General features: G+C 40.7%; 2 protein-coding genes across 4 annotated transcripts; one reads left to right on the top strand and one right to left on the bottom strand.

Annotated features, from left to right (window-relative positions):
- Positions 1-3,918: 3,918 nt before the first annotated feature.
- drc10 (dynein regulatory complex subunit 10) lies at positions 3,919-7,812 on the bottom strand. 2 transcript variants are annotated; one of them, XM_026188214.2, is made up of 5 exons: positions 7,678-7,812; positions 6,150-6,797; positions 5,818-6,054; positions 5,651-5,722; positions 3,919-4,742 (listed from the first exon to the last, which is right to left on the bottom strand). In XM_026188214.2, the coding sequence occupies exons 2-5, from the start codon at positions 6,774-6,776 to the stop codon at positions 4,449-4,451; spliced, it is 1,230 nt and encodes a 409-aa protein (XP_026043999.1). In that variant the 5' UTR covers positions 6,777-6,797; positions 7,678-7,812; the 3' UTR covers positions 3,919-4,448. The 2 variants fall into 2 exon arrangements, with proteins under 2 accessions (XP_026043999.1, XP_026043998.1); XM_026188213.2 differs by lacking the exon at positions 7,678-7,812 and adding an exon at positions 7,429-7,644.
- tpcn1 (two pore segment channel 1) lies at positions 7,701-21,234 on the top strand. Of its 2 annotated transcripts, none has more exons than XM_080309183.1 (26): positions 7,701-8,357; positions 11,920-12,053; positions 13,125-13,301; positions 14,017-14,130; positions 14,799-14,929; positions 15,287-15,375; positions 15,501-15,535; positions 15,672-15,730; positions 15,927-16,026; positions 16,146-16,262; positions 16,388-16,512; positions 16,603-16,651; positions 16,749-16,810; positions 16,905-16,951; positions 17,035-17,091; positions 18,487-18,540; positions 18,677-18,749; positions 19,012-19,119; positions 19,218-19,379; positions 19,481-19,596; positions 19,724-19,770; positions 19,860-19,928; positions 20,141-20,237; positions 20,322-20,461; positions 20,551-20,631; positions 20,718-21,234. In XM_080309183.1, exons 1-26 carry the CDS (start codon positions 8,267-8,269, stop codon positions 20,859-20,861), a joined length of 2,478 nt encoding a protein of 825 aa, XP_080165309.1. In that variant the 5' UTR covers positions 7,701-8,266; the 3' UTR covers positions 20,862-21,234. The 2 variants fall into 2 exon arrangements, with proteins under 2 accessions (XP_080165309.1, XP_080165308.1); XM_080309182.1 differs by lacking the exon at positions 7,701-8,357 and adding an exon at positions 11,636-11,841.
- Positions 21,235-21,267: the final 33 nt, after the last annotated feature.

The raw sequence follows: 21,267 nt of genomic DNA on the forward strand, positions 1-21,267 counted from the left end.
TCAAGACCAAGACAAAGTCGAGACGAGACCGAGACAAAAAAGTCTTTAAACTGCAGCCAGATGCTGCTTCGTTTACGGGTGTCAGGCATATTTATCTGTTTTTGCAATGCACTCGCACAGCCCTCCTCACCGCTGTCTACTGTCTCCCTCACTTACTAAGTAGACAGACACACGCTCCACTTGACTGTCGCGTCTCTCACCCTCTGTTTTTCACATAATGATATTATCCTATATCCTCGCATGTGATTGGCCACAATATGGAGGGAATTGGAGCATAGCTGAGCCACTGTGTGACAGCTGAGCAGCAAAAGGAAATTAAGTGAGGAGCCGGCTCTCGCTCAATGGGAGTCGACTCTTCTGATTCACTACAAAGCGCTCTCTAAGCACGGCTCTTAGAGCTGGTGCTTTTGCGCATGACACATTATCGAACGTTACGTTGTGTGTCAATCCAAGACAGCAAGACTGAGACAACGAGACCAAAACAAGACCGAGGAATCCGAGACCAAGACAAGACCAAGACCAAAGTCCGTTGAGACCAAGACAAGACCAAGACCACGTAAAAATGGTCTCGAGACCACATCCAACTCTTTTCAGTCATTTGATCTGAATCCATAAGACACTTTTTGAGTGTGGTAGAACTGCATATTACTGGTACGAGAGTGCAGATGATGAATGAACAGAAATGATGGGATGTAATATGACAACAGGAAACAGAAACTCATGAATCCATGCCTATGAGAACTGAGGCTGTTTAAGAGTACAACAAGTAACAGCATACTGTGCCTAATAAAATTTATATGATCCTAAATTACACTCTTTAGTTATGCAAGCACCAATTGGTTAATGTTCACTCACAGCCACTTCATTAGGCACATTACATAATTAGGTGCAATCACATGAGAGCAATTCACTACTCATAGGCATGTAGACATTTTCAAGATGATCTGTTGAAGTTCAAGCATCAGAATTGAGAAGAAATGTGACTTAAGTGACTTTGAATGCAGTATAGTTGTTGTTTCCAAACAGAAAATATGCAGTGAGCAGCAGGTCTCTCAGAAAAATAAATCCTCTTTTATGCCAGAGCTCAGATGAGATCTAGACTGCTTTGAGCTGATAGGAAGGAAACAGTACTAACTCCTATAAGTACTGGTAACAACCAAGGCATGCAGAAAATCATCTTAGCACAGTGAATGGAACAGGCTTGAGAGACTTGAGATAAGACTACACTGGGTGCCACTCTGACTCAAGACTTTGTGGACTGGTGCCAGCTGAACTACCTCCAGATCAACGCCAGTAAAACCAAGGAGCTGGTGGTAGACTTCCGCAGGCACAAGCATTCTCCACTGCAACCACTGAACATCCAGGGTATGGACATTGAGGCTGTGGACAGCTACAGGTACCTTGGTGTTCATCTGAACAACAGACTGGACTGGACTCATAACTCAGACGCCCTCTACAGGAAAGGGCAGAGCAGGCTGTACCTGCTGCGGAGACTCAGGTCGTTTGGGGTGGAGGGCCCACTCCTGAAGACCTTCTATGACTCTGTGGTGGCTTCTGCTATCTTTTATGGTGTGGTCTGCTGGGGCGGCAGCATCTCTGCTGGGGACAGGAAGAGACTGAACAGGGTGATCCGAAGGGCCAGCTCTGTTCTAGGATGCCCTCTGGACCCAGTGGAGGTGGTGAGTGACAGGAGAATGGCGGCTAAGCTGTCATCCCTGTTGGACAACGTCTCCCACCCCATGCAGCAGACTGTGACAGCACTGAGCAGCTCCTTCAGTGGGAGACTGCGGCACCCACGGTGTGGGACGGAGAGATTTCGCAGGTCTTTCCTCCCCACTGCTGTCAGACTCCACAACAAAGACTTTAACTGAACAAACACACACATCCACACATGTGCAATAACACTAAGTGCAATAATCTTTTCTGGCATCGTTGTATTTTTACTCAGTTGTATATAGCATTCGTATTCTATTTTTATCTTATTGTATATTTTTATTCTATTTTATTCTACTGTATATAGTATATTATTTTATTCTATTCTGTACAGCTGTGTACTGTATTTATTCTTATTGTATTCTAATTTTTGCGTCATAACTAAAAAGAATCTTAAATTGGTTTCTTGGACATGAAAATGAATTTACTGTATGCAAATAGCCTCCGCAGTCATCAGATCTCAATCCAATAGAGCACCTTTGGGATGGGATACAACAGGACATAGGCCTCATGTAATAACAAGAAGAAGAAGAAGAAGAAGAAGAAGAAGAAGAAGAAGAAGAAGAAGAAGAAGAAGAAGAAGACATGGGATATTTTTGCAAGACACTTGGATAATTATTAGCTTAAATCATTCATTTGTTTTGACTAAGTAACTCAACTTGGTGCATAATTTAACACAAAGGTTTCTGTAAGTACCTTATATGTTCTGAATGTAACAAACTACATGTTACTATGCAACTCAATTCTAAATCTTTCACATGCTGTGACTGTGTGGAAGTCAAAGATGTTTTCTAACAACCAAACAAAGTGTCTGTCATAAAAATATTTTTCTAATTACTAATCTGTTGTTTTCAAAACATGCCATTTCCAAAGCTCCCAAACGTTTACACTTTTAAAAAGGCTCCAAAACTCCCAAACATTGTTTGGTTGTTATGGCTGGCTGCTCTAAATCTTGACTCATCTCTCAAAGATGGCCTAAACAGTAGAAACACTACTTTAATATACATACTGTTGTCTAAAATAGGTTATCTTACTGCTTCTTCCTATTTTCATTTTAATCAAAAAAAGTTACAATAATCATACTAACAGGGATGGCTTTTGTTTCAGATGAGTTGCCTCTGACAAAAGCTTTTAATGTGATTTGAGCAGATGGCGACATTTGTTTTGGGGGATACACCCTAATGTGTGTTACAGTATGAAGACATGCAGATGCTCTATCAGAGAAACAACGCACAAGATGTTCAGAGTAAACCAAAGCTGAGTCTGGAGGACTCTAAGAACAATCAGCTGTCCTGGTTTCACAGCTGGAGAAAACTTACTCTGAACTAACCAGGTATAATCCTGGATCAAACTTTAATCAGTGACCATTAGGTACACCACATGTCTAGTCTGCTTCTTGAATCAGATCACCTGTATAATGAACAAGAAAAAGTAGAACTACGTTCAACATACAGCAGAGAAAATACTTGGATTGAGACAGATCAGGATGGTGACCTTAAACTTCTTTGGAATGAGGTGTAAGATGTGAAGATACTGTGAAATGAGAGGGAGGTGTAGCTATGAATGACAGAGAAACAGGAAACTATCTTGAAAAGGATGCAGACAAAAAACATGTCACACTTGATATAAAAAGAAGAAATCCTCGACACAGCTGAATGTAAAACAAACAAACAAACAAAACCCCTTTAAGTAAATTTCCGTTCTTTACCTATAAATCCACATAATTATCATTGAATAGTTCATTTAAAGTTAGTCCTGAGTTCACTGAACTTTAGAGTTAAAGGCAGTGAACTTGTAGATTCTTGTGACTTATCTTACACTGTGAAACCTAAATATTGGCGAGTACTCTAATAACTTCACAGTGTACCTTAATACACATACTGATTTCAGTGAGTAACCAATAGAACCTTGTTCTAATGACCGGAGCTTGACTAATAATTCTGATGTGAATCTAGTGGGAAGTGTAACAGCTTTTTAGATTTTAAGCACTGTTACCTCACAGTGAGTGAAGCTGGGGCATTTCTGTGTGGAGTTTGCATGTTCTCCCCATGTTTGCGTGGGTTCTCTCATAGGTGTGAATGTGAGTGTGAATGGATGCCTATCTCTCTGTGTTAACCCATCCAGCGTTTACTCGGGATAAGGATAATTAGGAAGAGAAAGGCTAGATTGATGGGTTAAACAATAAATATGCAATGCCAGGGGTTCACTCCCTGCTTTCTGTTTATGACTACCAAATAACAACAATGTAATGTACATCATTCAGCACACAGGGGTCTGCACTGCCCCCCTATGGCCTTTAGATTCAACAGCAGCTCTTATACTGAGGTGATCGGTGATTTGGCTGATTTCACGTGTTTCCAGTGAAAAGTGGAGTTTACATGTGGTGGACATTTGCTGCAAAAGAACTACAGATGTGTTAACAGAAGTCAATCAAACACACCCATGCAGAGCTGAATTCACATCCAAACTGCCAAACTCTTTTTTGCTGACATTGACAAATAAAAATGCTACTCTATCTGGTGTTTTTTCAGTCTAATGACTCTAATGATGTTGACAACATCAACTCAGAATGTTTTTGTTTTTATAAGTAACACAGAGCCACAGAAACTACTCAACACACAAAACAGGAAATACTTGCTGGAAACATAAATACTTCATTTAAAAAGAAAACAACATTCACACTCTACAAGAGGAGTGTGTCTTGGCAAAGAAACACTGATGCAATAAGGCATGGTTTATTTGGTCTTCTTGCCTTTGCCCTTTCCTTTGTCCCTTTTGGCCTTTTTGCTTTTGGCCTTGTTCTTTAAGGCCTTGCGAACGCTGTAGCCTCTCCACCAGGCCTGGATCAGAATGGCAGCTTTGGTCTTCAACTCCAGCTCTCTGATCTCCTCCTGTCTCTTCTCTTCAGCCAGCCGCCTCCTCTCCTGGATCTGATTGTACTCCATCTCCAGGGTAGCAAAGGGTTTCTCAAACTTCTTCCGCTCATTGTCCTCCATTTCATAAGCATTTTCATTCACCTCCAGTTTGGCCTAAGAAAGGTGATGGTGGCATTGGGGGTGTGTTGTGTCAAAAGTGGAGAAGAGGGAGATGGCAGTGGATATGGTTGTGGAGTGAAGAAAAAACAGAAAAGTGGTGAAAATATAAGAAATGCTTTGACTGACACTGAGCATCCTTAATTTACTAAGGACATAAAAAGGTAACAATGACCTAAAAGAAAACCCAGGACAACACCTTTATTTCCAGATGTTATACAAGAGTAAATACAATAGTTCTGGATTTTAAAGCATAGAAACTTGGATGTTATTTTATATGCTGTGATAGAGCAGATCATGTATGCCACAGTATCCTTGGGCAAGATTATGAACCTAAGTTGTTTTGAGTGCTCAAGTAGAAACGTTATATATAAGAACCAGCTGATTTACCAATTACAAAGAGCTCATAGAATAAATATAAGTTTTATGTGTAAAATTGAAAATTAAATGTGTAAACACTTTCCTCATTGGATGCTTACTAGGGGTAACCATTGTTTTTCTTTTCTGAACTGAGTGGTTTCAGGCCTGCTTCCTGAACAAACTGACTGGGATTGTTCTCTATACAGGAACCTATTCTAATGGTCATCAAACTACATCTTTATTGATATAACCTTAGGTGTCAAAACTTGTCATTAAGTGTACAGGGCTGTCACGTGTTAATATTGAGCTGGTACTGTACTGTAAATACAGTAAATGTCACAACTTTGCATGGATTAGCCAGGATACTGTGGCATACAGTTTACCCAGTTTATTGTGAGGTGTCACATACTGTGCAACTGTGATAACCTTAACATAATATTTTAGGGACATATTCTGAATATAGTAATGAGTAATAAGTTTGTAGAAAGACCCCATGTTAATATTTTACAGACTATTTCTGGTACTTTGCAGTGGAATGTTTGTACCTGGATTTCTCCTATTTCGTTGTCAAACTTTTGGATTAAGGAGTCAATTTTCCCTTGCATCTTTTCATTTTTCTGCCAAAAAACAAGAACAGTGAACATGAGTTTAATGAAAACCAAATACACTACCACAAGTAAAACATGAAACCTTATTGTTACACTAAACGTACCTCTTGGAGTAATCTCTCAGCCTGTCTGTTCTCAAGCACAACATTTTTGAGCTGAATTTTCAGTTGATCAATTTCCTGCTGTAAACGGTCCTGCTTCAGCTTTGACACCTGAATGTGTGCCTGCACCTGTTTGTCTTCAAAAGGCGACATGTTATCATCTGACACATCACCTTCTTGAGGGCTGCACGCCTGCAGCAAACTTTCCAAGTGTTTGATTGTGTTCTCTTTCTGGGAAATCTGTGATGTCAAAAGCAATGGATAGGAGGTGAGAAGATGGAAAAAATGAAGATTCTGCTTCTCTAGCTGCTAATGAAAAAGCCTTGACACCTTACCTCAGCATCTACTTGCTGTATAGCTTTAGCTACTTCTTCTTCCTCCAGTGAAATATTTTTCTCCAGATCTTTTGCAGAGGATGAAAACTCTTTCTGCTTTGTGATGAGCTGTAGCTCCTCGTCCGGGCTGATCAGAAACTTTTCTACCATGTGGCTATGAAGCACCTTTAATCCTTTAATTAATTTGTACTCCTTTTCCTCTATTTTTATATCTAGTTCCGCCCTCAAGCCAATAATGCCATCTGAATGGGCTCGGCAATAACGGAGAATATCCCTGACAGAGTTCTTGAGATCATTCCCAGGCTGAGCTCTCTCCTTCTCTCCTCCGATCCTGGCATCTCTTATTTGTTCTTCAACGGACTCCTGTTTGAGACTTTTTAGTTTCTCCAGTCTTTCCACTAAAATCCGATGTTTTTCAAGTGCCTTGCTCAAGTCCTTGTCAACAATCTCAGACTTACTGTTAAGGTGGAGGAGAGCGGGCAGAGCTGCTGCGGTCTCAATTTTACTGATGCAGTTTTCAAGTGTACTTAAAATAATATGAGCCTCACTAGAGAGGTGCTTGCTCTGTACCAAGCAACCATCTTCTGACTGGCTGTTTGGCAGCAATGCAAACCAATCTTCAGACATGTCAACACTCAGTGGCTTCGACTGGGAAAAAAAAAAAAGAAGTCTGGTTTTGTCTACAGTGTCTTAGCTTTTGATAAAGGCAGTGTGTTCTATGAATGAATTTAGCACGAGTTCGTATATTTCACTTTACTCTATATGTCACACTTACTTGTGTTAAATCAGAAAACTAATTTTAATATTAGACAAAGACAACCAGACTAAATAAAAAAAATGCAATTGTTAAATGATGACTTAATTTATTAAGGGACAAAAAAGTATGTAATCATGTGATTAAAACATTTTTGGAAAGCTCAGTTTACTTTCACTAACTTGTCGGATTACTGTCAGACCTGCTGAATCAAGAAATCGCTTAAACAAAACTTGTCTGACAATGTATTTTACACATAAGAGAAGTTACTTTTCTATCTCAGTTTTAGTCTAAAGTCACGGGCTGTTTGTGAAGTACTGTATCGGTTTTATTTTATACCTGGTAAATTAATTTTCTTATTAGCGAGCCAGTTAAGTATCTATAGTACTGTGAGTACTAAACGCTCTAAACTACACATCGTAAATTTAAAAAATGAAAAGGTTGTTCTCGGTTTTTGTTTGCTTGTGGCACATAAGCAGCTTTTACTTTAGTTGTGTAATATACAAAGTTAGCTAAGCTACATACCTGTAGACGTCTCTCAGTAAGTGTATGGGTTTTATTTGTTTTCCTGTTGCTAGGATACCAAATAGCCATTTACCGCTTCAGCATTGGATCATATTACAGATTGCTTATGTTGACAAAATATACACACACATATATATGAATACTTTACCACATTTCAAACAAATTCATACAGGTATTAGCTTTAAATTAATATACTATGATGTGTTAAAATTGCCGACTTTTACTTTGGAAATATGCATGGTCACTTACTTAGCCTGCCGTTAACTGCTGCTAGTGTCGTAAAAGTTTGTTTATCCAGTTCTGCCCATAAGTTGTAGGTATCTCTAGAGTTTTTGCGGCGTCGTTCTTGTACATAATGTTGCTCTCAAAAAGATAAAGCTAGACGTCAATTAGCTGTGAGTGGTTATCCGTTCTATGTGTAATCAAATTAGTTGTGTAGCTGTGCGGAAATGGTGCTGCCGCGATGGACCCAGACGGACAGCTTGTTAGCCTGCGTGACAGCGAGCCAGTTAAATCGGAGATAGATATTTGTGACAAGGAAGACACCAAATCTGTAAGCTCCCCAACCCCATGTCTGCTTAGCATACTGTAAAAGGCGCTAGAGCCTGTTTTTGACTATTCTACTATCGATATTTGAACTTGCATATAACACAGGATAGAAACTGTTCGGTTTGTCTGCTAATATCTAACCCTGCCGTCCGTCCTCAACAAGATGTGCAGTTCTACTGCTGTTTGCGGAGAAAACCTTACACTTATTTAGCTGTTAGGTAGCTTTTATTAAGTCTGACAAAAAGGTGGAATTCCAAGCAGGTTGCAGTCTGTTTATCTGCTAGCTAGCATGGAGACTGACGACGATGTGCCTCTCATCTTAACCTGGGACGAAGCAAATAGTGGTCTGCTCAGCGAGGAGCCTGAAAGAGGAGACGAAAGTAAGTCTATACAGTGATATCATCACATAACTCTGTAGTCAAGCAATGCAAACAATGTACATGTACACCAAGGAAAGGAACATGATCGGGGGAAGTGGTTTGGTGTCTCTACTGTAATGCTGTCGCAGTAGACATACAAGTAATACACAGATCCCATTGAGAAAGCACACCCGGCCAAAACTAATGCACTCCTGTGTAACACCTGTGTAATAATCCCCACCTTTAAGAAGGCTGTGGTGTTGGGGGTTCGTTCACCCCCAACATTTTAAATACACTATTAGGGTCAAAATTACAACACACCCAAGTTTCTAAGATTCAATAAGTTAAATCACTACTTCTGTACAGGTTCAGTCTGCTTCTTCTTCTTTTGGCTGCTCACTTCATAGGTCACCACAGCAGATTATCTCCCTCTATCTCACCCTATTCCTACATCCTCCTTTGTCCCGGCAACCCTCTCTTTTTTTTTTTTTTTATAACTCTTTATTTTGTACTTTTTCCTTTGTATTACATACGGACAAGACAATAATAATAATAACACAACAACAAACACACAAAAAAAAAAAAACAAAAAAAAAACACGAGAGGTCCCGCCCTATAAGGCTGACTGAGACTTATAAATTATCCATTTTGTCCACTGTTTTCGGTGTTTGTCAGAACCCTCTCTTTTTGTCTACACCCTTGAATCTTCTCTGTGCTCTTCCTCCTTTTCACCTGCCTGGCAGCTCCATGTTCAGGATCCTTTGTTAAATACATCCACTATCTCTCCACTGTACCTTGCCCCTTGAAGTTTGTCTCCTAAGCCCACCGCCTGATCTGTCCCTCTGATATACTCATCTCTAATCCTGTCCATTCTGGTGACTCCTAATCAAAACTCTGCCACCTCCAGCTCTGCCTTCTGTTTTTTTGTCACAGCCACTATTTCCAAACTGTACATTGCAGCAGGTCTCACTATCATTTTGTAAACTGTTACGGATTCAAATATTGGGGATGGAGAAAGAGGAAAAACCACAATAACAACACTGGTCCGGCCGGGTTGATTCAAACGATGATTTTAATGATCACACGCGTGGGAGATGGACACCGTACGCAGACAGCATCAGATCTCAAAATGGTGGAGCATTGATCAAACTCTTATAGCCTCTAGTGGCCCCCACCTAATCATAAAAGCCTAAACAATCACATGCTTTCTCTCACACGGCGCCTAAGCTACGACCTTGGCTCCCTGTTTATCTGCTCCTGCTGAGATGGGGCAGAAAACTCCAGTATGTTCTGTTCTCTTCTAATCAGACAAATAAGGCGATGACTTTCTGCGAACAGTATTTCTTATAACTCAGCAGTATGTCCTTCTGTCACAAACCACCCCTGGCACTTGTCTCCAACCACTCCACCTTGCCTGCACTCTCTTCTTCATCTCTCTTGTGCCGCTGTTTATCGCTTTGGATGGTTGACACCAGGTATTTAAACAAATACAGTTCGATCAATACTTTTCTAAAGGTAGTCCAGATAAAATGTCAGCTGAGTATTGAACTCTGATGGTTGTTTTTACTGTACACTACAGTATTCAGAGAGGAGCGTTTGCATAAACTGTTTATTTTATTATAGCTGTTTATAGATGGAGTTAATGTTGTTTTTTTAACTTACCATAATGCACTGGTGCAGTCAGAAGCGCTGTAATGTTGACAGTCAGCTGCATATATGTTGCACATCCAGGCTCTGCTGTTTGAATGGAGAAAACAGATTGTCCACCAGGCTCTGGGATCACGTGTGGGTGGAGCATGTATGAGTATCTGTGCATCTGCTTGACATAGTAATCCTGCTGCCTTTGTTTTCCTCACATATAAGCTACAAAATGACCCATCTGAAAAACTGCTGGCTCAGCTTAGAACTGTGTGCCCCTCAGCCCCTCCCCGGTGCATATGGGTAGCGTGTGTTTGTGTGTGTGTGTGTGTGTGTGTGTGAGTGAGTATCATTTTCTCTAGCTCTGGCATGAACAGGAAGAGGAGAGGAGTGTTTTTTCTGTCATATATGGGAGTGGTGTACAAGTGGGACAAGTCCTGCTGTTCTTGCCTGCTTGCTGCCAAAGCCTTCTGGAAATAGAGGGAGTATGAACCTGGACTCTATGAAATAAAGCTGCCTCTTATCACTTGAGTGACAAATCACATGCTTGGATAGAAGTGAGGAATTTAGTTTTTATTGCCCATGTTCCGGACCCTTTATTTTTCTGGGACAAGTAGACATGACTGCTGGATCTGTTTATGTGAGCCTGACGTCACTGTGTTATTGACTGGGAGCTTCAAACGTATTATTGTTCTCAAACAAATGCGTGGTCGGAGTGGCACACAGCAGACGATGGGTGTACTTCTGTCAGAGTAACGGGTAGGCTGCCACTGGATTGGAACTTAAGCTTCTCGTTTCAGCTCAGTCTGCTGCTGTCATGGTGGATAGAAAACATCTGTGACCTGCAGCACGTTGGATTCTAAGGAGTCGTGCCCGAAGAGAAAATATGTGATGTACAGTGTGTGGGAAGAGTACCCCAACAGACTTGCGCCAGAGTAAAGTATGCAGCTGCAGAAAGCCGCATGGAGGGACAGCTTTGTTTGAGGAAGAACCTGGGACCAGGCTTGAGTTTGAATACTGACTTTGTCTGGATTTTATCTTGGTCACTTGACTTAATTTATACGATATTATGTTTATGTGTTTTAAGCCCTAACATAGGAGTTTCGTGTCTTCCAAAGTTAGTCACTCGGTGTCGTCTGGTATTGCAAAATCAGTTCCTTTTGTGGTTTTTCTGTCTCGTGCCTGCATCCTGTTTGTGGTATGACAGAGGCTTAATAGCAAATGTGATGTGATTGAAAGCACACTTTATTACTGACTGGCAGCACTGGGATCAAGGTTCATGTTGTGCCACAGAGTCAGGAGGAGGTAATTTTTCAGTCTGGCAAAAAATGTAATATCACTCTTCTGTGTGACTTTTGTTCCAAAACAAGCAACTGATTCTCAAAGAACTACAAGTGCAGAACCTCAAGAGCATCTGTGATCATTTTAACCCTTAGATGGTCATAGTCAAAAAAGGGACCCTTTTGGGTCCCTTTTTTGACTATGACCATCTAAGGGTTAAAAGGGGTCTGCTCTCCAGAGTCCTTTTGATCTCCGGGATATTTCCGGATCTGTAAGGATTTCATCCAGATCCACTTGTGACTTGGTTTCTGTTGTTTGCATCAGGTCTGTGTGGAATGTCTGGCCATCTGTATCTCCAGATGTGTATTGATGCTGGAACGAGACCAGCATACTGTGACTGGGACACACATGTACACTTGGTCCTTGGAAGTAAGGGATGTTAATACCGTCACACAGCTGATGAATCCAGACTGACAAATGGAGAGTTCGCACACACAGGCAGCTGGTTTCCGTGAAGATCAGTCGCATATCGAGAGCCCTGTAGTGACTTCATCCTTTGCCTTACAGCTAGAACTAGAATGCATTGGTAGGCGGATACCCCTTTGTGTGACTCACATAAATAAGGGGTGTATGAGAACACTCACAATTAAGTCTTGTCTTCCAGATGGAGGAGGCAGTTATGACGTAGTTAACAACGCTGTGATCTCAACGCCTGGCCCACAAAACTACAGATCCCAAAATGTGTCCTTGCGACAAAGCTGGGAGATGAACTACCAAGAGGCAGCCATCTACCTGCAGGTATTTACAACCAGAGCATTGCTGCATTTATTAGTGTATGCACTCATTCACATGATCACATTATAGTTTTATTATACCTTCTACACTGTATTACTTGTAGATAGTTAGACCTTGTCCTCTCCCCGTGAGCTATATTTACATCCTGAAAAGCTGCAGGATGTTATAAATCTATAAACATGCAAAACTGTGCAAAATAAAATACAAAGGCAGTGTTGATGTACATGAAAGGAACTTTTTGCCAAAAATGGGGTTTTTGTCTTGTTGCTGATACAAAAACATAACCTCATAAGGTTTTGTAACTGTATTTTAAAAAGCCACAATTGGTGTAAAAATTCTACCCGACTGATTTTATTGGTTGATTATTGGCAGATTTGTTGATTTATACACAGCGTTTATGCAAAAATCTGACTTTTATAATGGTATCGACACATTCAACAGAATGTAGATTATTGATTTGTAAAACCTTTGAACTGATACGATGGAGATGCCAAGTTGGCCAGTACTGGTCGGTTTGCTTTTAATTTTCTTTTTAGGGAAAGAAGCAATCTTTATTACAAATAAATTCCTGTTTTAAAGTCTCTCTCTTTCTCACTATATGTTTGAATATCCAACCAGTGCAAAATTAATGTCAAAGAACAAACTCATAAACACTGATAAATCAGACAAGAAAGCTGCTGTCAATCAATATTTATCTGTGTGTCTCTTATCAATGTCTGAATGTTTTACTTTCTAAAATTGGCAGTGGCTCCTAGATTTGGTTGGCCTGTTTTAAATCACTGGAAGAGCTGCAAAGTACAAATAACCGTAAGCACACTTGTGCATTTGTATGCCTTTGAGAAGTTCTTTTTACATCGTTGGTCTGAATGTTGAGTTCTGCTCAGTTTAAATTAAGTGCAGAAAAACATTTTCTGTTATGTCTCCCGTGGAAGAAAAAAATTGAAAAACCAATTAAAAAAAAAAACACTCTGGGAATTAAAGCTGTTTAAAAAATTAGAAACGTTCATATCCATCCATCCATCACTTTTGCCAACTTGTATGCACAAATGTGTAACTTTTACATTTTCTGTGTAGGAAGGAGAGAACAATGATAAGTTCTTCACTCACCCTCGAAACCCAAAGGCACTTGCGGCGTACCTGTTTGCGCACAACCACCTGTTCTACATGATGGAGCTGCTGACAGGCCTGCTGCTGCTGATGCTCTCACTGTGCGAGGCTCCTGCTGTACCCTCACTGCGCCTGGATGTCTATGTGAGTGAATCTCTACTCGCTAACATACTAATATGAACTAATAACACAACTTTACCTTACAGTCGCAGGCCACTTTCTAATTTACATCTTGGTAACACTGGGTTGGACCCTTTTCCTCTTCAGAACTGTACTAATTCTGCAGATTCATCAAGGTGCAGGAAAAATTGCTCATAGACATGATAGAATCACACGGTTGCTGCAGATTTGTTGGCTGCACATCCGTGATGAGAATCTCCAGTTCATCCCAAAGGGGCTCTGATTGAAATCTGGTGACTGTGGAGGCCATTTGAGGACAGTGAATTCTCTGTCTCAGTTTGAGATTAGTTTTGTGACATGGTGTGTTGTCCTGCTAGAAGCAGCCATCAGAAGATGGGCACAATGTGGTCATAAAGCCATCCAAATGATTAGCAACAATTTGGTTTGTTTAAAGGATGCTCCGTTGGTACTAAGGGGCCCAAAGTGTGCCTAGAAAATATCTCTCATTACACCACTAGCATCATGAATCATAACCCCAAAACAGGAGGGATCCATGCTTTCATGTTGTGTACACCAGTTCTACCAGCAGGTTCCCTTGACATGCCTAAACACCATGTGATATGTCATGTGATTGGCTCATTAAAGACTTGTGTTGATGTGCAGTTTAATAGGTGTACCTAACAAAATGACTAATGAGTGGCTAGTTTCCTTTATAACTTGTGTATTTGATGTCATTCAGGTCCACGCCACGCTGGAGCTGCTGGCTTTGGTTATGGTGGCATTTGAGCTATGCATGAAACTCCGCTGGTTAGGCTTCCACACCTTCATACGGCACAAGAGGACAATGGTTAAGGTAACTGTTACATGTTAATAATTTCATAATTATTGTGCGTGTGTGTGTGTGGCAGTCGGGTTGCTGTTACATTGTGTGGATCTCAGTTACGGTCAGAGGTCATGTTTTCTAAAAAACCTCGTGAATATGATAACTCAAAAAGAAAGTCAACTGGGTTTTTCAAATTCATACCATAGTTGTATCTACTAATAATCTCAGATGACTTCAAATGAGGGAATGTACAAAAAAATGAGAAAACAGAGGGACAGATATGTTTGCTTCTGGGGAAAAGACACACACACACACACACACACACACACACACACACACACACACACACACACACACACACACACACACGAACTGAGCACAACAAAAAGCGAGGACCCAAGAGGGAAAAACATTTGCAGCACTTAATTTTTTTTCTATCAGTTACCATCGCGTATAAAACATCGGGACAGGACCACACGCTAATTAACATGTAACACACCACACACACACAAGCATAAATGTGAGCAACGACGTTGACCACTTACGTAGGTGATACAAAGATTCCCAACAGACGTCTAAATTAGGGATTAGTCTGAAGAAAGGCGATTAAACTTTGCTATCTGCAGATCTGATGTTATAGTTTGGGATTCAGCTTTCATTATCCTACACTGTACATGTTGTCTTCTCTCTTTGCACAGACGTGTGTGTTACTGGTACAGTTTGTGGAGGCCATAGTGGTTCTGATCCGACAAACTTCTCACATGCGAGTGACCAGAGCGCTCAGACCAATATTCCTGGTGGACTGTAGATATTGTGGTGCTGTGCGCAGGTAAATAATGACCTACACACTCACACACACACACAGATTCAGTCTGGCCCAAGACATTGCCACAAAATAGACATTACATTTTTGATTGAGCACACATTTGACTTGCATACTGGAAAATACTAGCGGGAACAGAGAGACTAGTCGTCCCCGCCCGGGCTCCAAGCAAAAGTCTTGTCATATGAAAGAAAACGGTGACTCAACTCTGTAGGTTTGTAAAGCCAGACAAAATTAAACAAACTCAGTGAGATTTCAGCTCCATCTATCTTACTAACAAATGTTTCTGAGAAGTTCTTTTGTTTTCTATTGTGGCCACCCACAAGGCAGTTGTCACTGACGAGGTTTCTTTCATCCAATCAGAAACTTGCGTCAGATCTTCCAGTCTCTCCCGCCTTTTATTGACATCCTCCTGCTGCTGCTTTTCTTCATGGTTATATTTGCTATTCTTGGTAAGAGTGCATAAAGAAACACTTTGATTATTTTCTGTCCTCTATTTGTTAAACTTGTTTATTCAAGCAGAGGAAACGCTGTTTTTGTTAATGTTTGTATTTGATTAGCTCTTTGTGTCCTCCAGGCTTCTGTCTCTTCTCCACGAACACCTCTGATCCGGTATGTTGAGTCTTCCATCTCACTTACAAGAGTTTGTTTGAGTTATGTCATTTCAGGGATTTGGGTGGTTCTTCTCTTTGTGCCAGTTTTGTGTCTGGTCATATTTCCTGTCTTGAACCCTATCCTCTCACCACAGTACTTCAACACTATGGAGAACAGCCTTGTCAGCCTGTTTGTGCTGCTGACCACAGCAAAGTAAGCACGGCAATACACGTACTACTGCCGCTTGGTTATCTTTACACATGGGGCATGTAAGCAGTGCTCACCACGTTTAGAGCTTCTCATAAATCCTTTTACCACTTTTGCTTAATCTGCTTCCACAGTTTTTTGGTTTTTTTTGCATCTTATGACTCGGTCTGCATCTGATGACATCTCTCTTTCACTTTTGTAGTTTCCCTGATGTGATGATGCCAGCATACTCCAAGAACCGCTGGTCCTGTGTTTTCTTCATTGTATACCTCTCTATCGAGCTCTACTTTATCATGAACCTGGTAGAAGAAGCTTGTTTTTTTTTCACAATTTCTGAGATGTCTTTGAGTCCTATTGAAAATACACACGGCTTGAAGTTTTCCCAGTTACTCATCATCGCTGTCTGTGCCCCCCTCTCCAGCTCCTGGCGGTCGTGTTTGATACATTTAATGATGTTGAGAAAATGAAGTTTAAATCTCTCTTGCTTCACAAACGCTCTGCTATCGACCATGCCTTTCAGCTGTTAGTTAGCCGTCAGGTAGGCCTGTTTTTTTTGTTTTTATTATTATTATTATTATTATTATTTGTAACATGTCTTTCCTTTTTCTTTAACACTGTCAGGTGTTTTCTTAAGCTTTTCTTATGTTTCTCTGTGTTACACAGAGACCGATGGGTGTGTCTCTGAAGCAGTTCGATGGTCTGATGCGTTTTTACAGACCACGCATGTCTGCAAGAGACCGATTCCTCACTTACAAAGCTCTTAACACATCAGGGGCTCCCATGCTCAGGTAACTGTCTCTCTTCCACTTCTCAGAATGAAAATCCTTTTACATTGATTTGCTTTGTCACTGATTTAATGGTGGTGTGTTCTGTTGCAGCCTGCAGGACTTTTATAAGTTCTATGAGGTCACTGGCCTTAAATGGAAGGTAATTAGCCTGACATTTCTGCTGTGTAGCTGCTCTATTTTTGTGCTCCTCTGGTTGATTCAAATATACATTTACTGTCAATCTGTGTGTTGTTTAGGCACGTCGCAGTGGAGAACACTGGTTTGATGATCTTCCACACACAGCCTTCCTCATTTTCAAAGGAAAGTTCTCTTTCTCTCTTTTCTTCTGTTGTCAGGCAAAATAAGATTGGCTCTTGATCCCTTATTGTGGATACTTTCCCCTCCAATTTATTAGGTATCCATTTGCTTGTGAAGTCAAAGGCCTTTCAGTATACTATGTGTAAGTGTAATCATTGATCTTCTCCCAGCTGCTATCAGTGATACTGATCAAAGTCTCTTATCAAAGTTTTTTTGTGACTGTAGATGTGGTGGTGGCCATCAACGGTGTTTGGATCCTTGTGGAGACGTACCAGCTGAATAGTAAGATCTTTAACCGTAATCTGCAGTACTGTGCAAAAGTCACGAACCCCTCATATCTTGATATTTTGCCTTAAAGGAGCCAGACTTTCTTGTCATTTTAAATTGGTTTTGAGCAATAGTTCTCCATTCTTTCTGGAGGTCTTTAAAAGTTTTTCTTTCGACATTGGCTGCTTTTTTACTTAGGCCAGTCCTCATCCCTGACTGTTTTCAGTGGAATGTTTTTGTTGTTTGATAAACCGCTTAACTCTGACCTATGACTCATTCAATGATAAAAAAGGCCCCTAACTCAAGGGATGAACCAGTGTTGTGTCTACACATAAAAGACAACTAAGCAGAAAAATAATAATTATTAATATTCTATCTTTAGGCATATTATTACTAGCACCCTGATGTAGAAAGGGATAACTTGTTTCCATTTCTATAGTTGAATCTATGAAAAACAGCACAAATGAACAACATCTGAAAGTCATGTCCTTAAGAAATTGAAAGAAATTCAGCAAAGACCTGATGCAGGACCCCGAGAGATGCATCTGGCCGTTCAGTCGATCCATCTACTGTTCACTGAAGCCTCATCAGAAAAGGTCTCAGTGGAAGGGTGGCTGTCAAGAAGCCATTCTTGAGGAAGGGAAATGGGAAGAAAACGCTGAGGTTTGCCAAATTACACAAGAACTGGACTGAATCAGTGGAAAATGTGTCTGATAGATTGAAGAACACAAATTTGACATTTTTGGTCAAATCATTGTCAGTATGTACAGAGGAAGTCAGAAAAGAAGTACAACAGTGAGTGTCTACAGCCATTTGTAAAACATGTTGGAGACTCTCTCATTGTTTGGGGCTCCATTTCAGCCGGTGGTGTTGGGGCTGTTGACAGGATTGTGAATGCAGAAAAGTACTGCCAGATTTGGATTCATCATGCAGTATATTCTGCAAAACGTCTAACTGACAACAGCTTAATTATTTAGCATGACAATGAACTCAAACACATTGGCAATGTGTTTAATCTACCTAGGTAGGTTAGCTTCCCCAGAACCTGGACCTCAACATTATTGAAGCAGTGTGGGATCATCTAGATGGAGAGCAGAACTAAAAGGGAGCCAACATCCAAAGAAGAGCTTTGAATGTCAGTATTCCTGAAGACCTATGCCTATGAGAGTTCAGGCTGTGCTGAAGAATAAAGGTGGTCATACCAAATATTGAATTTCAAGCTCTTTATAATTGTATAAACTCAGTTTTTGCTTTATACACGTATGTTTACATGTGTTCCAGTGAATAACTGCGCTTAATTTCCTGGCAATATATTTAAAAAAATGCCCCAAGACTTTTGCACAGTACTTGCACAGTACTAAGGCATGTGTTCCAATACTCCAGGTGTTTTACCTTCCTCTCCTCTTGCAGGTGGATTTTCCTGGTCCAAATTGGTTCCCTGGAGTTACATTGTTTTTCTGACCAGTAAGTAGGCTGCATGGCACCCTCCCCACCCAAACCCTGCACCCCACATAGAAAGTCCAGATAGTATTAAAATGTCATAAGGTGTCGAGGATTAATTACAGTCGTTTACACTGTGTGTCTGTCCTTCCACTTTCAGTTTATGGTGTAGAAGTGTTATTGAAAATATCAGGTTTGGGGCCAGTTGCCTATTTCAGCTCTGGGTGGAATCTGTGAGTAACACACATTGAAAACACAAATCTGTGCTGCATCCAAAACTCAAACTGTGCACTCTGTTAAACACAAACAATGTCTAAATCAACAGACTCCATTTGAGTGTGGAAATTTTAGGAATCTTTAATAATTAAACGTGACATGTTGTTTTTCAGTAGGCCTACTTATATTTAAAAGAAAATCACAGAAATACCTCTGAGCTGATATGAAACCCTGTTTCTCTGCTTTTGCTGGTAATCCTCATTGTGCTCTTCCGTCCAGGTTTGACTTCTCTGTGACGGTTTTTGCCTTCTTGGGCCTCATTGCTCTTGCCTTCGATAAGGAGCCGTTCTACTTTATTGTAATTCTCAGACCGCTTCAGCTGCTAAGGTATGATTTTCAATCTCCTTTAACGTGACAGCATATATGCACATAATGGCAATAGTAATTAATTTTACATTCAAATTTCTGTGTGTTGCCTTTTGCAGGTTATTTAAGATAAAGCAGAGATATCGTAATGTTTTAGACACCATGTTTGAGCTCTTCCCCAGGATGGCCAGTCTAGGGTTGACATTAATCATCTTCTACTATTCCTTTGCTATTGTGGGAATGGAGTTCTTTGCAGATGTGGTTTACCCCAACTGCTGCAAGTGAGTAGTCGTGTCATGAGACGCAAATGGAAAAAGTGGGTCTCTCCATTGGCGATTCATTACTTCATTAATTTATTCTTCCTTTTTTCTCTCCCTCTCAGTACGAGCACAGTGGCCGATTCCTACAGACTGATCAACAACACACAAGGCAACAAAACAGTGCTGGAAGAGGGCTACTATTATCTCAATAACTTCAACAACATCCTCAGTAGCTTTGGTAATAATCCCTTTTTCCTTTTTGTCAAAATTCTGTCTTTGTATATTATCTACATCTGTTGTGTGTTCATGTGCGTTATGTTTTCTAGAATTTTAAAAACATTTACTCATTTTTTGTTTATCTCCAGTGACTCTGTTTGAACTGACCGTGGTCAACAACTGGTACATCACTATGGTGAGATTATCTGTGGTTCAAAATCTGTCGCCACTCGGCAGCCTGAGCACAGATCGTCGGGTGTCTGACTGCTTTTTGCTCTTTCACAGGAAGGAGTGACGTCTATGACGAGCCACTGGAGCCGTCTGTACTTCATGACTTTTTATATAGTTACAATGGTGAGTAGGAATGCGAACAGAGGAACAAAACAAAACTCAGAGGTTTTGCATATCTGAGACAAATTGAAGCCTTTTTTTTTCCTTTTTCAATGTTTCTATCCTGCCCTGAGGAGCCTGTGTAGTCTTACTTTAATGTTGTCCTCTGCATAATCTACTGAAGAATCAGTGTGTGGGAATGTAACCATATTGCATACAATGTTTTGTCTGTGCAGGTGGTAATGACCATTATCGTGGCGTTCATTTTAGATGCATTTGTGTTCCGCATGAACTACAGTCGCAAGAACCGGGAACCGCTAGAAAATCCAGAGGGTGGGTTTGAGTGTGTGTGAGATTGTATGCAGGTTAAGAGTTGTTAGCCAGGATCTAAATTAAATGTGTTTGTACACGCTGTAGATGAGAATGGGATCGTGTTTGAAGTAGAGGTGAGTCGTGATGACGTTCTCGCCGCTCTCGAGCTGTACAAACAGATGTGCCCAGGATCGTCTTCCCTCAGCTCTCTCCAGGGAGTCTTACAGACTATGGACAAAAGTGGGGTAAGAACACACGCAAACAGCAAGAAGTCGTCTTCTTCTGCTCTTTAAGTCCCTCTAATTAATTTTTACTCCTGATTTGTTGTGCGCAGCACTCGTCTTTAGTGTACCTAGGTCGCAGGTCTAGGACGAAGAGCGACCTCAGCATGAAAATGTACGAGGAGGAGATACAGGTAAGAAACTAAAGATGTAATCCTGAATACCATGTCAGGACTTGGACTATCATGATGTGTTGGTCTTTTCTGTGTTGTTTCTTAAGGAGTGGTATGCAGAATATTCGAGGGAAGCCCTGCCTGAACCAGACCAAAGCCTGGAGCGGGATCCAGACAGCCCCATGCCTGACTTGTCTCCCTTCCCAGAGCCTCAGCTCAACTCACAGACTGGACCTCACAGCATCAATTAATGCAAAGTTTGCTAGGGAAACATGCACATTGTCATTCCAACGTTTTCCTTTAAAGGCAAAATCAGGAAGCCTGGACTCCCATATTATGTGTGCATATACTGCTGTTGGCCTTTTGTGCCCTATGGTAAACCATGACGCATCTAAACCTGATGCCTTAGTTTAACGACTCCTCTGATCAGTATTAACACACCCACTGAGTTTTCCAAAGACCGAACTATATAAACACTTAATACTCCTTTTAGCTCAACTGAACAAATTATGACATTTTCCCTCAACTAATGTCTCAGCAGACTTATAATATTTTACTTTTATATAACTTCTTATTCTGTAATGTATTTGAGTTTATTTGAATAAACTGTTAGAACTTGTCAAACTGTGATGTTCATTGATGTTGCTGGATTATAAC

The sequence above is a fragment of the Astatotilapia calliptera genome, chromosome 12, assembly GCF_964374335.1.
Source record: "Astatotilapia calliptera chromosome 12, fAstCal68.1, whole genome shotgun sequence".
In the NCBI taxonomy this organism is placed as follows: domain Eukaryota; kingdom Metazoa; phylum Chordata; class Actinopteri; order Cichliformes; family Cichlidae; genus Astatotilapia; species Astatotilapia calliptera.